Source organism: Stegostoma tigrinum, chromosome 4, assembly GCF_030684315.1.
Source record: "Stegostoma tigrinum isolate sSteTig4 chromosome 4, sSteTig4.hap1, whole genome shotgun sequence".
Taxonomy (NCBI): domain Eukaryota; kingdom Metazoa; phylum Chordata; class Chondrichthyes; order Orectolobiformes; family Stegostomatidae; genus Stegostoma; species Stegostoma tigrinum.
The window spans coordinates 94,022,856-94,041,097 of NC_081357.1; the positions used below are offsets into that span (position 1 = coordinate 94,022,856).

General features: G+C 42.2%; 1 protein-coding gene across 1 annotated transcript in view; it reads left to right on the forward strand.

Moving 5' to 3' along the window:
• The first annotated feature begins 1,733 nt into the window (after positions 1-1,733).
• Positions 1,734-18,242, forward strand: part of pgbd5 (piggyBac transposable element derived 5) — a 61,595-nt gene continuing 45,086 nt past the window's right edge. Inside the window, exons 1-2 of the mRNA XM_048531961.2 lie at positions 1,734-2,107; positions 10,639-11,066. Coding sequence (XP_048387918.1) covers positions 1,750-2,107; positions 10,639-11,066 — 786 coding nt within the window. The 5' untranslated portion in view covers positions 1,734-1,749. The remainder of the gene's footprint in view (positions 2,108-10,638; positions 11,067-18,242) is intronic.

The following is an 18,242-nucleotide window of genomic DNA, read 5'->3' on the forward strand; positions in this document are numbered from 1 at the left end:
CAATTCATTAACTTCATTAACACCTTTCACCCCAACTTCAAATTCACTTGGATCATCCGATACCTCCCTCTCCTTCCCGGACCTCTTTGGTTCCGTCTCTGATGACCACCTCAAAGCCGACATCTATTTCAAGCCCACTGACTCCCACAGCTACCAACACACCATTCCCTCTTACCCACCTTCCTGCAAGAATGTGATTCCCCTACTCCCAATTCCTTTACCTCTGCAGCATCTGCTCCTAAGATGGAGTATTCCACTCCTGCACATCCCAGATGTCCTCCTATTTCGAGGACCATAACTTCCCTCCTCTGGTGACTGAAACTACACTCAACCACATCTCTTGCATTTCCTGCGCTTCTGTCTCACATCCCTCCCCAATAAAAATAAAGACAGAATCCCCCTTGTTCTCACATAGGGCGAGATGGTAACTCAGTAGTTAGTACTGCTGACTCACAGTGCCAGGACCCAGGTTTCATTCCAATCTCAGGCGACTATCTACACATTCTCCCCATGTCTGTGTGGGTTTCCTCCGGGTGCCCTGGTTTCCTCTCAGTTTAAACATATGCAGGCTAGGTGGATGGCTGTGCTAACTAACCTGTAGTGTTCAAGGATGTGTAGATTGGGTGGGTTATAGCGGGAATGAGTCTGGGTGGGATGCTCTGAGGGTTGGTGTGGTCTTTTGAACCAAAGGACCTGCTTTCACACTGTACAGATTCTATGATGATATCACTCCAGCAACGTATCATTCTCCGCCACTTCAACCACCTAAATCCAACACCACAACCAAAGGTATATTTCCCTCCCCACCCGTATCCAGCTTTCATAGGAACCACTCTCTCTGCGACTCCGTCATCTGCACCACACTCCCCACTAATCCCAGCATCTTTCCCTGCAACCACAAGAAGTGCTAACCTGCCCTGACATCTCCATTCAAGGCTCAAAACAAACCTTGCACGTTGACCTGTGTCAAAATGTGTACATCAGTCTACTGCATCCTGTGCTCACAATATGGCCTCCTCTACATCGGTGAGGCCAAGCAGTGACTCGCAGACAATATTATAGAGCATCTGCATTCTGTTCACAACAAATGACAACACCTTCAAGTCAAGAACCATTTCAACTCCCCATCCCACTCCCTGGTGACATGTCCATACTGGCCCTTCTCCAGCGTCACAATGATACCACCCAGAAACTGCAGGAGCAACACCTCATATTCCACCTCAGGAGCCTACAGGCCAATGGCCTCAACATAGAATCCACCAGTTTAAAAATCTCCCCACCCCTGGCCTCATCCCGTGACCATTCCTGCCTCCTTGACCTGATACATCCTGTGCATCTTCTCTCCCAATTCACTGACCAATCCCCATCTCTCCGAGATAACACAGTGTAGAGCTGGGTGAACACAGCAGGCCAAGCAGCATCAGAGTAGAAAAGCCGACGTTTCGGGCCTAGGCCCTTCATCTAGATTCCACCTCTCCCTACCTGCCCTCACCTACCTTCCCCACCATCACCCTTACCCTCCTCCTTCCCATTTTTGAAGAAGGGTCCCGACCCGAAACGTCAACTTCCCTGCTCCTCTGATGCTGCCTTGCCCACAGTGCATTGTCGGTCTTTTCCCATAGCCCCATCCATTTTATTATGGACACACCCATTCCATTAGGCCCTGCCCATCCCATCAGCTCCCTCCCCTCTAATGGAGGGTGTGGAAGTGCTCATGCGCAGTGAGAGTAGCGCTTCCACTTCATTTCCATGGCGACTGAGGAGGTGGCGGTGGTTGCGGCTCGGAGGAAAGCTGTCTCCTTGTCTCGGCTCCGGGCTGCTCGATCTCGCTATCAGAGCCTACATATCTCTGATGATGTGTTCGGCGAATCGGGTGGCGATAGCAGCAGTGATGACAACCCGTTTTATAGCACCTCAGCTGGGAGTTCGCAGTCCGACTGTGGGGAGGAGGAGGGAGATGTGATGGTGAGGGAGGCGGGGACCGGGGGCAGAAGGCCCGACATCACCGGACATCCCAGCTCAGAGCCGGGAGTTGGAGAGGAGTCGGCTGCGGGATGGACCGAGCGGCTGAAGGACGTCGTGTTCCCTCCGTACGTCGAATCGGCGGGTAAGAGACAGAGGACTGCAACCGTGGACTGTGTCCAGGTGTAGCCGCGGGATGTAGGGAGGGCTGTGTGGGGGCAGAGGTCTGACCGGTCGGCCCTGCCCTGGAGCCTGTGTGAGGATCCTGGCTTATTGTGTGTCTCTTTTCCGGGTCGCTGCCTCCGCTACAGTTGCCAGGGAGCTGCAACACCTCTTGGGTGGTGGTTGGGCGGCTGCTTCAATCTGCTTTCCACCTTCATCTCCGGGGTGTTTTGCAGAATCCGCTCCCCACCCTTCCTGAGAGCCGCACTTTCCCCCGCAGAATCAGTGTCCCTCCCAGCCCACTCGCTGGCTCAACTACCCCGTGCTGGGGAATTTGAGCTTCAAGGGTTTGATGGGTAAATTTCCTGAATAACCTCCCTGCTGGCTCAGCTGGGAGGTTGTCGCCTATACATCCAAGATTTAGTGATGTGTCTGTGTGAATACCGAGGGAAATTCTCAATCACTGTTGACGCTCGGTTCGTCCAATCTCCAGAGGATTTTTGTTTGTTCAAGGGATTAATTTCTCATACACAGCTTTACGATCCGATGTACTGCAGTTGTGAATAAGTATCCCGAACGGTTCGCTTTCGTTGGACACCTCATTTAAGATGTTGGAACTGTTTTTTAATGTCCTGCTTTTGGATTTGTTAATTTTATTTGTAAAACTATGGGCCAGAAATAAATGTCTTCATTGTGTAGTCACGGATCGTTATATGGTCACCATGTTCTGCAAGCATGAGACGGGGTCGAATTGTTGGGGGCGGATCAGAGAGAAATAATGCAAAGACTGAATTTTGTCATCTTCCCAAAGCACAGAAATGTATTTGCTCATGTATGGTTTACGCTGAGGCGTTATCAGACCGGTTTGTTCACTTTCAGTTCTTTTATGTATTCATAAGTTATTGGCTTTCATGATTAATGGATTTTCAATGCAGCGCATTTACTTGTTGCTCATTAGTACCTGTAATACTAACATTATTCAATAGGCGAGTTTGTAAAAACTGCCGATGCTGGAGTTAGAGATAAGTGTGGATCTGGAGGATCACGGCAGGCCGGGCAGCATCAAAGGAGCAGGAAAGCTGACGTTTCGGGTCGGGACCCTTCAGAAAATTTTTTCAGACTTTCTGAAGAAGGGTCCCGACCCGAAACGTCAGCTTTCCTGCTCCTTTGCTGCTTGGCCTGTTGCGTTCCTCCAGCTCCACACTGTCGTCGTATTCAACAGGCGCCTTGCTTATCTCTGAATTCTGTCAGTTCCCTCCCACCCTCTGATAGTTTTGTAATGGTTTGAGACCAAGGGTCAAAATTATTTTGAGATTGGCTGGAGGGCTACCTTTTTCATCTCGCTCATCTCACTTGTTAGGTGACGCAGTCGCGTGATAACATTTTCTTCTGTGTTTGTGTTGCTAAATAGTGCTTGAACTCAGTTAGAATTAGAAGTAGTCATCAATAATTTCCAAATCAACTGTCGTGGTACAACTTGACAATCCACTAGGAGACTCCGATACAGGTTATGACTGTTTATTCTAGAGTACGCTGAAAAGAACCAGCCTTAAAGCAGTCTGATTGAACTCGGGGTGCGGGGGGACAATAATTCTCATCCCATACGCCTTGGGGGGTCTCGGTCTCGATTTTTATCTCATTTTAATTTGCAATCGTACATCAAACATTTACTTCGTTCCCACAGTACCTGCATGCATCACTGTATTCTCGTCTAAGGCTTTTCACTTATTCTGCATTTTTTTTTCAATCGCTCACCCCTTGACCTGGCTGTTTGCCTGTGACCCATTCTTTATTCTGTATAGTGTATACCTGTTAATCTTCTGTTCTTATCTGCTTATATCTTATTTTATTAAAAGACTCTTCAAAGTGAAACTGCATAGCACTTCCCATTAACCCTTCATTAAGTCCGAAATCTCAACACAAAGAAAGCATGAAACTTCTTCAACATACCACAGTATTTAAATTGGTGGCACACATTAACAATAATGTTTTACAAAATAACTGACACTGCGTACTGGTCAGTACTGTGTGGCCATTAGTAATCTCAGCTTGAATCCAAGTCTCAGCATCACAGCACCATCTTTAAGGGGCCCTGTTGTGGTGCAGTGGAAGTGTCCTTAACCCTGAACCCAGGTTCATGTCACACCTGTTTGAGGTGAAAAGTAACTGAACAGGTTGATTAGAAAAAAAAGTTCATTTTTTTAAAAAAGCAGACCCCAAAGGGTCCTCTTGTGGCACAGTGCTTTTAAGAAGTACAAAATAACAGACATTGTAATTGTATACTAGTTGGTAGAATGCATTGTGGCCAAAGTCACCTTGGCTTGAATCTGAGTCATGGCCGTTTCTACAGGGCATGTTGTGGCACAGTGGTGGTGTTCTTACCCCTGAACCTGGAGACCCAGTTTCAAGCCCCACCTCCAGAGGTGTGTAAAACATCTCTAAACAGGTTGATTAGAAAAATATTTTAATTATAATAAATGCAAAACTGCCCATCTATACACACAAAACCTGTCACTTTAAACATGCCTTCTGCACACTGAGTTCCCAATTCATTTTTAACAATTTATTCTAGGGATGCTGGCATCACTAGCTAGAGCAGTTTTATTGCCAATCTGAAACGACCAGTAGGCATTTGAGTGACTGCATTATGTGGGATCTGGATATAGGCCAGATGAGGTGGAGGTAGTAGGTTTCTTTTCCTAAAGCCCATGATTGAACCAGATGATTTTAACAATAACTGATAATAACTGATGGCGACATGATTGTCTTTAAGCTAGTTTTTTTATTACAAATGCTTAGTGGGTTTTGAACCCATGTCCTCAGAACATTAGTCTGAGGTTCATGTTTATTAGTCTAGTGACATTGCCATAACAGCACACCACTTTCTCATGTATCTAAATCATGTGCACAAACCTGAAACGTTTTAACTAGGCAGTTACGGCAGCTTAAATTAAAGTTTAATAATTGGCACACTAATTATAAAGCATCCACTTCATTTTCATTGTATAGTAACTCCCAAGTGTAGCAGCCTAAAGTTAGAAATTCCAAAGTTATTTACATGGATTTCTTTATCTCAGTCATTTCAAATTTTTCTGGCAGCCATTTCACTGAGTAATCCTTTTGTGATGGATTTTAAAATGGTTTTCAAACTCCTTTCCTCTGCCTTGCCATCTCCAAGCTCCCTCTGTGATTCCCTCACTGCCACCACTTACTTTCCATCAGTAATAAGTGTGAGAGAGTACCAGCCACCACGATTGGAAAAGCAATTCCTCTCCAATTTTGTACTTCCCACAGAAACAAGTGATTTTTCTCCCATAGGTTGCTTACATGGTTTCCCCCCACCCCCCGCCAGGTATTTCGGGAGAAGTTGCCTGCCCTTGTTCCTGTATATTTTAATCCACGGTTGAGATATGGAGAAGATTTTATTTTCTAGTTAACACACCCAACATTTATATTGCATACATATTTTGGGTCCAGTGACCCTTTCAGAATGCTCTAAAGAAGGGTCATTGGATCCAAGATGTTGACTCTGCTTTCTCTTAGATGTTGCCAAACCTGCTGAACTTTCCCAGCAAGTTTGTTTTATTTTCATGGTTAATGTGAGTTATGTGTCTAAGAATAAACTTTACGGTGTTGTTGATAGATGACTTGAAAATTTCAATGTTATTGAACAGCAAGAGGAGCTGGTTAGACTTTCTCATGCTGGAGATAGTCATTGCCTGACACATGTGAAGGTTGCTTATCAATTGTCAACCCAAGTTCTAATATTGTGCTGGTCTTCGACACCCTCTTGTGGTGCAGAGGAAGTGTTCCTACTTCTGGACTGAGAGACTTGGGTTCAAGTCCCATCTGCCCCAGACAGTGCGTAATAATATCTGTGAAAGGTTGATTTGGGGAGGAAAAAAAAATAGGTGTGCCGTCTTGGCACAAGTGGGCATGTGCTCTTTTAGGATCTGAAGGCTAGAAAATGGTTCTGAACAATGAGCAACCCCATTTCTCATTAGGTCTAGACAGTACGATGAGCATCTCCTGCATCAATAACATGAGAATAATGGACCTCAGTAACCACAATTACTTTTCTTCATGCTACATACGACTTCAGTAGGATGAAGTTCAATTGACCTGCATCTTTCTGAGCTCCTTAATTTGGTCAGATGATGGCTTGCTGTTGAGGGCAATGTTCTCGCCAGACCTTGTGAATTCAGCTCTTTTGGTTATTTGTATAAAGACTTCTGGATGTGCTTGTGGTATGGTGCTGTTTAATGGTGTTATTTATACCCTCCATCACTTTAATCATTAATTGAATGATGGGCTAGGATTTGTAATGCTTTTACTTGGACGGGGCAATCTTCCACTGTCAGGTAAATAGAGTTCCACCTGTATTGAAACAAAGCTGTGTCTTTGGTTAGTTTTGGAGCACTTCTTCAGTACTTTTGAAATGTTGCATAGTCATAGCCATAGCCTTTGCTGTAGACGGCACTATCTTCTGTTTCTGGATGTGACATAGCTGAAGACTAACGTCTGATGCAAGGGCTTTCAGAAAGGGTTGGCTTGCATTATCACTTGCCACTTCTGACTGAACACAGTTGTAAATGCTTCAGTTTCTCTCTTGCACTGATGTTCTGATGGGTGTGTTTGTGGAACCCTTACCTTCAGCTTGTTTAAATGTCCCTCACTGTTGTTGAATGAAGAGCTTTGATTTCATTTATTCATTGTGGAATTAATTTATTTTGTTTCGCTTGCTGTTTCCACTGTTTAACTGTTGTGAGGAAAACATAGGGGCGTAGAAAGGTTAAGTCAGAGGGCAAAGGTTCGAAAATGGAATATAATATGGGAACATGTGAACTTGCCCAGATTGGAAAGTGGAACAGAAAGAAATATATTATTTAACAGAAGTGAGATTGAAGAATTGAGTGACTGAAACATCTGGATGTCCTGATACATCAATCTCAAATGATTAGTTTGCAAATGCTACAAGTGTTTAGGAATGGAATTATTGATGTTCATTACTGGAGAATGGAAAATACAAATGTTTTGCTAATGTACTGCACTTTGGAGATACCTCATCTAGAGTGCTGTATACTGCTTGGTCCCTGTATTTGAGAGTACGTAATTGCATTGGTAACAGTTCGGAGAAAGTTCACTTGACTGATTCATTGGTTGAGGGTTTATTTTTCTATGGGATTGGGTCTGTGTGCATTGAGTGCAGAATAGTGGGAGTTGATCTAGAAACATCAAAGATCTGCAGGAACTCAAAGATGTGTTCCTCTATGGAAGAGACTAGAACAAAAAGGCACAGATTTTTTTGAAAAATAGGTGTTTTCTTTCAGAGTTGAATTCAAGGTATTCTACTCTCTAGAGAGTGGGAGGCAGAGTCAGGGACTCTGGCAGAAGTAGATTTATTTCCTAGTTACCCACAAATTTATGGGTATTAGGATTGAAGCTGCAACCAAATCAGCATGCTCTTGCTGAATGGCAGAGAGACACAAGAGACCAGCGTAGCATGGAATTTGTATGTGTGTGCGTTCTGTTTTAGTGTTGGCAGATTGACATCAAATTTAGGTATACCTATTGTGGTTCCTAACATGTTATCCTGTACTCTTCATTGAATCAAATTGGGCATGGCTAATAAGGTACATTACATATAGTATTAGAGCCAAGAAAGTGGTGTGCAGATTTGCTAAAAGAAGCAGCAGACCTGGGAATTGGGAGCATTTTAGATTTCAGACAAGGGGACAAAGGGATTGATTTAGAGGGAGAAAATAGATTATAAGTAAGCTTGCAAGTAATATACAAACTGATTATAACAGTTCACAGCATGTATAGGTATGTGAAGAGGATAAGGTTACTAAAGACAAATTTAGGACCCTTGCAGTCAGAAACAAGAGAGGTTAGCATTGGGAACAGAGGTGGTAGACCAATTAAATATACATTTAGTTCTGCCTTCACCAAAGGAGGAAACAAACAATGTCCCAATGATATTGGGGAATGTGGGGTCTAGAAAGAGGGAGGAACTGAAATAAATCAGTATTAGTAGGGAAATGGTGTTGAAGAAATTGGTGGGATTAAAAGATAAATCCCCAGAACCTGATGGTTTGCAACCCAGAGCTTTTAAGGAAGTGGTCCTAGAAATAGTGGATGTGTTAGTGTCAACGTTCTGTAGATTAGTGTGGTGAATGTTACTTTGCTATTTTAAAAATGAGGAGCATGAAAAGCAGGAAATTAAGGACCAGTTAGCCTGAATGGAGACTCCATTCTAAAAGATTTTAGTAACAGCACACTTGGAAAAGTGTCAGGATTGGACAGTCAGCATGGATTTATAAAAGGTTGCTTGGCAAATCTGTTGGAAGAACACCCTATGGATATTGTTTACTTGGATGTTCAGGCTTTTTCAGTAAGCTCCCACAAAAGAAGTTAGCATGGAAAATTCAAGTGCATGATATTGAGTGCTGTGTACTGACATGGATAGTGATGCTTGGCAGACAGTACAAAGTAGGAATAAATGGTTTTTTTTTCCCCCAAGTAGCAGCTAGTGACTGGGGGAACCAGACGAAATTAGTACTTGGATCTTAGTTATTCACAACATATATTAATGATTTTGAGGGAATGAATTGTAATAGCTCCAAGTTGCAGATGAAACAAAGCTGGAAGCAGAGATACTTTGATTTTACAGGTTGAGTTGGAAAATGTATGGCAGACAAAGTATAATCTAGATAAATGTGAGATTCTCCATTTTGGTAGCAAAAGGAGGAAGGCAGATTATTATTTTGAATGGTGGTAGATTCAGTAACTGCAAGAAAACCTAGCGTCCTTGTACGCCAGTTGTTGAAAATATACATGCAGGTACATCAGGCAGTTAAGAAGGCATTTAGTATGTTGGCTTTCATGATGAGGGAATTAGTCTACTTGTTGTATTCTGACTGCAGCAATTGTGTTGGGCCTTGGTGAGATCACACCTGGAGTATTGTCTGTAGTTTTGGTCTCCTTGTCTGAGGAAAGATATTCTGGCTATGGGGGGAGTGCATCAAAGCTGTATTGGACTGATTCTCAGGTTAGTAGGACTGATCTGAGAGACTGGATTGTTTAGGATAGTATTCACTGTAATTTAGAAGAATGAGAGGAGATCTCATAGCAATCTATAAAAATTGAACAGGACCAGATGGGAAAAATGCAGGATGGATATTCCTGATTACTGAGCAGCTCAGAACCAGGGGCCATGGTCCAAGGATACAGCATAGACCATTGGAGACCGAGATGAGAAATTTCTTTACCCAGAGCGTGGTAAGCTTTAGGAATTCTTTGCCAAGTAAGGTGAAGTCAAAGCATTGACTGTGTTTTCAATAGTTCTTGTAGCTAACGGGATCAGAATAAGCTGGGAGCACCGTACCAAGTTGAATGATTGGCCATGATCATACATATTGATGGCTCAGACTCAAAGGCTGCTACCAACTGAGCCAAGGCTGAATCTTAGACTAAAAGTTGAGCTGTAACAAGTGGCTGAGGAGACTTGATTTCTACTAATTGCACCTGTGCTGTATTATTCTGTGATTCAATCTCAATGATACTACGTATGAAGTTTAGAGCAGTTTTTGTTTTCGTATTTCAAAGATAGGAACACAAATTTAGTCAGTTGAAGCTGTTGTGTTGATCAATTTGAATTTAAATCTATCTACTTATCTTGGTTGCTACTTAATCCCCAATAATTGCTAAGTGAATATTTGTCCTCTTAATTTTGGTTTTATTTTACCGCTCCACCCCAACAACTTCTTTTAGATGAAGAAAGTGCCAGGTTTCCACTCTACTTCGTGTGAAGTTTCTCTGACGTTATCTATGATATCTTGGATTTTACTTTAAGAGTAAAATCCCTGTTCTGGACTCTCCTGTTAGAGGAAATGGTTTCTTATGAACTCCTCTAAGAATTTTAAACTCCACAGATTTATATCACCTTTTTACTTTTCTATTTTGAGGAAATACACAATTAATCTGCGCAACTCTTAAACGTGGTATCATTCTGGTGAACCTGCCATACACACCCGTAAGGCTGCTAAATCCTTCCTGATGAATACATTACTGCATATTCAATGAGCACTAACCAGTCCATAATTAAATACTAGAAGGGGGAATCACCTTTGCATGGCAATTGTTGACTTAAAATTAAGGCATTACGTACTTCCCTAAAATATGATCTTCTATAAGTAATACAGAACAAATAATTGATTGTACGGGTAGTTCTCCTATAATGTGATAGTTGCATTCATGTGTGATCCTGTGCTATAGAAGATCGCTATACCTGTACAGCAGAAAGTTCATGTTATCCCAACAGTATCCAGTATTCACCAGTTGTGTTATAGCCAATTCATGTTAACGAAACATGTTATAGCAGAATTATGTGTGGCAAAATGCAGAAAGCCCTTTTCGTTGTTAACGATGATTATACTTGTGCAACAAGTTACAGATTTTTATGTATTTCACTAAAAAGTAACCCAGACTTTTTTTTGCTTTTTCTTGCCACAGGTCCCGTGCATCAGATGCCACTAAATGCAAGTGCAATTGACTTCTTTCAGCTCTTTGTCCCTGATAATGTTATAAGGAATATGGTTGTTCAAACAAATATGTATGCCAAAAAGTACCAAGAAAGGTTTGGTTGTGATGAAGGTTGGAGTGATGTTAATCTTCCAGAGATGAAAACCTTTTTGGGATATATGATCTCCACAAGCATACACCACTGCGAATCTGTCCTCAGCATATGGAGCGGTGGGTTTTACAGCAACAAGAGCATTGCACTGATGATGACACAAATGAGGTTTGAAAAGATCCTGAAGTACTTCCACATTGTAGCATTTCGCTCCAGCCAGACAACGCATGGACTGTACAAAATCCAACCTTTTTTGGATTGCTTACAAATGACATTTGATACTGCATTCAAGCCATCTCAAACCCAGGTATTGTCATCACTGTCACTCCGAGCTATGCACTTTTGGCTGAGTATCCATTTCCAATTTCTCCTCAGAAAGACTGTCTAATAATATCACAATATGCAGAATTTACATCTGATAATTGTTATATATGCTGTCTTCTGTCCTTCACCATCACCCACCCCCAACCAAGCACTGAGGTGTAAATTGTATTTTAAAAAATTGACTTCTTCCATGGCACACTGTTCTAACAGGTGTTGTACCATGCAGTGCACTACCTACAGATGAATTCTAGCACGGCAGCCACCGTATGCCTTCCTGTTGGCTTGCTGCTGAGATTCAGCAGATGGTGAGTTCTAAATCTGGCTACAATTGCCAGTGGAAGTGAGGTGCATTTGCACAAGGAGAAGAGTATTGATTGGAGGGAGGTTTTGTGGTTTCAGGGGTTTGGGGAAACCTTGTTACTCTTGGAATTGTTTGGCTCTTCAGATGCTTGAGTGGGGCCACACACTGATGTTTCCCATACGTGCTATGGGAAAAATCTCACCAAAGCAGAAATCTCAACTAAAATAGACCATTTCAAGCTGATTATTAATTGGTTATTTGGTAATACCAGATGCATCTCTACATGGTGGCACAATAACTTGATTTGCTTCATCCGTTCTTGCTCTAGAATGTTTGATATGGAAGCTACCATCAATGTAAAACCAAGAAAATCTGGTAACTTTAGAGCAGTGTCAGAAATTCTGAAATGTCCGACCTTCTTTCTTTAGCTCAGGACTTTACTTCCTACTTGTCATTCTGCGTTCCTTATCCTTATTCGATGAAAATTGCAGGAGGGCATGCCAGGAGCAGCACCAGGCATACCTGAAGATGAATTATCAACCTGGTGAAGCCACCCAACAGGATTACTTGCACGCAAAACAGTGAAAGCAGCAAGTGATAGGCAGTTAAGTGTTCCCACAACCAACAGATCAGATCTAAGCTCTGCAGTCCTGCCACATCCAGTTGTGAATGGTGGTGGACAATTAAACAACTCACTGGAGGAGGAGGCTCCACACATATTCCCATTCCTCAATGATGGAAGAGCCCAGCACAATAGTGCAAAAAATAAGGCTGAAGCATTCTCAGCAATTTTCAGCCTGAAGTGCCAAGGGGACAATCCATCTTGGCCTCCTCCAGTGGTCCCTGGCATTGCTTATACCAGCCTTCAGCCAATTCGATTCACTTCACGTGATATAAAGACACTGGATACTGCAAAGGCTACTGGCTCTGACATCATTCCGGTGATAATACTGAAGACTTGTGTTTAGGAACCTGCTGCTCCCTTAGCCAAGCTGTGCCAGTACAGTTGCAACACTGGTATCTACCTGACAATATGGAAAATTGCCCAAGTATGTCCTGTGCATAAAAAGCAGGACAAATTCAACCCAGCCAATTACTGTCCTATTAGTTCCCTCTCGATCATCAGTAAAATGATGGAAAGTGTCATTAACAGTGCTATCAAACCGGCTCAGAAATAACCAGCTCAGAGACGCCCAGTTTGGGTTCCACCAGGTCCGTTCAGCTCCTGACCTCATTACAGCCTGAGTTCAAACACAGACAAAAGAACTGAATTCCAGAGGTGAGAGTGATAGGGCTTGATATCAAGGCTGCATTTAAGAGTGTGGCATCAGGGAGCAAACTTACCTGTGGTTGGAGTCATACCTGACGCTTAGGAAGATGGTTGTGGTTGTTGGCGGTCAACCATCTCAACTCCAGGACATCTCTTCAGGAGTTCCTCAGGGTAGTGTCCTAGACCTAACTCTCTTCAGCTGCTTCATCAATGACCTTCCCTCCATCATAAGGTCAGAGGTAGGAATGTTTGCCAATGATTGCACAATGTTCAGCACCATTTGACTACTTCAGAATTGGAGGAGTCACAATGTTGAAATGCAACAAGCCCTGGACAATATCCAGGCTTGGGCTGGCAAGTGACCTTAGCGTCACACAAATGCCAGGCTATGACCATCACTGATTTAAGAGACAATCAAACCACCACCCCTTGACATTGTGTTTGTTACCATCACTGAATCTCCCACTATCAACATCCTAGGGGTTGACCAGAAATTCAGGTGGACTCACTACACTAACACAGTGGCTACGAGTGCAGACCAGAAGCTGGGAATACTGCAATGAGTAACTCACCTCCTGACTCCTCAAAGCCTGTTCACCATCTAAAAGGCATAAGTCAGGAGTGTGATGGAATAACCCCCGCTTGCCTGGATGAGTGCAACTTCAACAGCACTCAAGAAGCTTGACACCATCCAGGACAACGCAGCCACTTGATTTAGCACTACTTCCCACAGCATCCACCACCGACCCTCAGCAGCAGCAGTGTGCATTATCTACAAGGTGCACTGCAGAAATTCACCAAAGATCTTCAGACAGTACGTTCCAAACCCACAACCATTTCCATCTAGAAAGATAAGGGCAGCAGATATATGGGAACACTATATCACCTCCAAGTTCCTTTCCAACTCACTCGCCATCCTGACTTGGAAAGATATCGCCATTCCTTCACTGCTGAGTCAAAATCCTGGAATTCCCTCCCTAATACTGTTGTCAGTGAATCTACAGCTGGAGGAATGCAGTGGTTCAAGAAGGCAGTTCACCACCACCTTCTCAAGGGCAACTAGTGATGGGCAAGAAATGCTGGCCAGCCAGCGATGCCCACATTCCATGAAATGAATAGAGCGGGGGAAAATAATCCTCCAGTACACTATCCTCTGAATTAAGAATACTATTTGATCCGCGTTTTCAATTTTTTTGCAGCATTTTGATCTTGGCTGTCACAAATAGACTTTTTTCTGAACTACTAACTTATTAGTTACACTTGTGTTTATTTTATTTTACCCAGTCTTACTGTGTAAAGGTAGTAACAACCACTGATTCCATTAACTAATTTAGTAAATAACTTTATGGCACTGCTCACCAAATCCAGCAATAACTGAAAAGCATGTTAAATGTTCCTCTCTGATACCTTTCTCAGTTATAACAACCACTACACCTGTCCTTAATGTCTTTTATTGCTATCTAAGACACAAAGCATTCGTCGAGGACCGCAGCAATTTACTTGTACCAATTTTAATTTAGTATGGTTTATTTCTGCTCATGATGTTGATCCTCAACGTTAGGCAGCCACTTTATAGAACACCTCCATTCAGTCCATAAATGTGACCCCACCCCCAAGCTTTAGTTTGATTATTGTTTTGTTTCTCTCCCCCTCTCTCATTCTAACCTCATTTGGCCTTTTACCCTGTCTAGTGGAGCTCAAAGCAAGTGCGAGTAACAAAATCTTGTTTTCTGATTCAGCACCTTGTGCCTTGTGGATCATTTCTGATCATAGACACTTTGCGATCTTTTTTGGGACAGCTATTAGTAATGATTTCTGCTTTATTCCTCTGTGATTGGAAATGTGTAGTCATTACTAATGTGTAACATTTTCAATGATTTCTGAAATGTTTTTTCATCAGCCACAGATCACTCACAGTCGTTGAAGGCAGGTAGGACATGGTGTATTGTCACTAGACTAGTAATCCAGGCAACTGGGTTAATATTCAAGGGAGTTCAAATCTCACCATGGCCAATGGTGAAGCTTGAATTCACTTTCCAAAAAAATGGAATTAAAAGCTAGTCAAGTGTAACTGTGAAAACAGTTGATTATTATAAAAACCTATCTGGTTCACTAACATCCCTTCAAAGGGAAAGATTCACCTAGTCTGGCTTGCATATGATGCCAGATCCAGTACTACAGTTGATTCTTAAATGGCCTCTTACAAGCCAATGTCTAATAAATGGAAACAAATTAATTTGACCCATCAGCAATCCAGGCACTGGAATGACAGTGACCTTGCAGAGAGTCTACTTGCCAGCATCTGGGGGTTTGTGTCAAAATTGGGAAAGTTGTCCTACAGATTAATTAAGCAACCTGCAGGGGCTGTGACAGAAAAAACAAGGTGCAACATAGTTAACAAAAGCATTACACCTAATTTGCCTTTCAGACCTCCAAAAACGAACGCTGACAGGCAAGTAAAAACCTTAACAATTCCCTGTGCACCACAGTGTACAGATTTACAACTAGGATGAAAGACCAGATAAACACCCAGAACACGTTGGGAACTTTGAGAAATTCCCCTCTGGCCCGTCTGGACAATTAAAATTAGTTCTGGAGGCAACTCTGGCTCTGAAGTACTACTTCTTAATCACTGCCCCAGTCAGAAACAAATCCAAATTTCACTTGAAGTAATTCCAAAAATCAACAATCACAGCACAAAATGGCAGATTGTTGCAGAATTCCATAAGTCTCCAGAAAAGATCCTGAACCTGACCTCACTCTTGTTTATAGAACTTAACATTGTAACCCCTGGTCCTGTCTAATCTATTTGATTGTTACAAAACCTGTTCTCTGTTATCTTAGAAATCTGAACTAAGTCAATCTCAAGTCACAACAGTTCTAAGTATTCTGCATGTTGCCTTTTGTCTCAAGCTGTTTACTCAGCTGAAGAGAAGGAATGTCTATGCTATCTGAAAAGCAGACCAGATTTGTTATCAACAGAATTATTAAATGATTATTTGAGGAAAAGAGAAAATGTCTCTTGTGGTTCAAAAATTACTGTATTGTTGGGTTTAGCAGGCTATGAACAATACATGAACTCTTGTATTATTTTAAAATCATTTGAAGAGAAACTATTCATTGTGCAAGTCAGTCAATAAAAGAACCCTTTACTGGCAAGGACCCATTATACAGACAGCTTACCAAACCTTAAAATAGGTACTGATCAATTTCAATTAAATAGCTGAATCATTGCTTGATACAAAGAAGGTAGACTCTCACTTATGAACCTCTCACTAAATAAATTTGTTTGAACAACTGAAAGAAATCTAGTAGGCATTTTCTATCTCAACTTCCACAAGCTTTTGTCAAAGTACTACACAAAATATTTCCCGATAAGATCAAAGACTTCTATACTAGCAAAGTATTGAGCTGGATTGAGAACTAGTTTGCTGAATGTAGACAAGCAGTTTCAAATTGCATCTGGATCTGTTTGGCAACTGGTTATCATTCCTGTCATTCTGTTGCAATTGTTTAGTTCCTCCTTTCCATAAGGAAGGAAGGAATGAATAAATTTGCCCAGATTTTCCACAATACTGAAGTAGTCAAATCATTACAAACAAATGCTGGTACCAATGCAAAACAGTCTTAACTTCATTAGGAAACAAATTACAATAGCTTTTACTACTAAACAATACTGTCTCCATTCCTATTTGGCCCCTTAGGCTTGCAGTACTTCCCAAATCTGTTGTAGATTTGTGCAGCTGCTCTTGCTCATCCTCTCGTCCTCCCTCCCTCTCCGAATGGGTCAGCAGATCTTTGCCTTTAGTTAGGCTGGTCTTATCAGAAGGTCCAAGACATCAGCCTGTAGGTGAACCCTGTTTTTGTACCATACTTGGATGGTTCTCAACTTTCTATAGTTTTGGCCAATCAGGGAGATGCATTTAATGGTTTGATACACTGCCAATCATATGGATGACTTATTACTATTTCTTTGTGTAGCAGGACCTGCCCTCTTTCTCCTTCTCTCCCCCCCCCCCCCCCCCCCCAACCTTCTTGGTGTATAATTTGTTAGGAATATATCTGTCCAGAATAACTGTTGTCTTTTGCATTATGCCAATGTCTTTAGCACTTGGCCGCTATGTTTGTGCTCTGTCAGGTGTTTTGGGTTTTGTAAGTTGAGTTTTACTTGGCTAACATGGTCAAACTGCAAGTATGTCAGATAAGTTGGCAATCCATCTGTGTTTTAGCAGCCAGGATGTTGCTACACAATCTTTGGTCTTTCCCATTTTAATATATAATCTAGATGTAAGTTTGGGGACTGATGTTCGGATTCGTAATGACATGACAATCTATGTGGCTATTTGGATAACAGCCATGGCTTGACAGCTTCAGACATTTGATACTTTGCAAAATTTGGGCTCAACTGGTTAATTTACTTATTGCAGTAACACATGTGAATCAGCCTTCAGAGAAGAAGATTAAAGCGGGTGGAGAGGGTAAGACTTGTCTGTTGTACTGTATAGATCTTTAAATGTCCATGAACAATGCAGAGAAGCAATAACGTACTGTCAGTATATTATTGAGGCAATTAACTAAGACAAGGCATTCTATTTGACCTTGTATAAGATCATAGTTAGGTCTTGGTTCTAATATTGTGTTAAGTTTTGCTCTTGCACAGTAGATTTTGATTGATTGAGACATTTTAAAGGGTTCATAGAAATGCCACTAGAATAGTACACATTATAACAACTGTAGTGACTTGAAGTTGACCTGATTCAGATTTCTAAGATAAGAGAATAGGTTTTGTTACAGTTAGATAGCTGGAGAGGACCAGGGCTTACAATTTAAGTTGTATACACCAGAGTGCGGGTCACCAGACCTGAAACATTAACTGTTTTCTTCTCCACAGATGCTACCAGACCACCTGAGCTTTTCTAGCAACTTCAGCTTTGTTCTAGAGCTAGGTCAGAACCTGAACAAAAATAAAGTTGCTGGAATAGCTCAGCAGGTCTGGCAGCATCTGTGAAGAAGAAAACAGTTAACGCTTCAGGTCTGATGGTCCTTCCTCAGTTCTGAAACATTAACTCTGTTTTGTCCTTTACTGACGCTGCCAGACCTGCTGAGCTTTTCCAGCAACTTTATTTTTGTTCCTGATTTACAGCATCCACAGTTCTTTTGGTTTTTGTGTGCGTGTTATGATATATGTGGAATTAAGGTTTTTACTTGTCTGTCATTGTGCCTTTTTGGTGTGAATTAGGGGTGATGTTCTTGGTAACCATATTGCACATTGTTCTTCTTTCTTTTGACAGCATCCCCACCCCCCTCCAGGTGGAGGATGACTTGCTTCTACTCCAGGGCAGTAGTTTCTGTAGTACCTAAATAGTCTAACCCTTGAGCTGTAGGTGATGTCTCATGAATTGGGAGAGTGGGATGCTCTGGATTCCACATGTTCCATTTGATGCGCAAAGTGGTTGATACCTTTGTGAATGCTTCTGCAGTATATGCAAGGCCATGGGGGTCCTGCATTAGGGAGGCCTTAGGGCTGTGTTAGTAGTGTTTCCTCTGCCCTCCTAGTGACAGTTTACTGTTGCGGAGTTTGGGGTAGA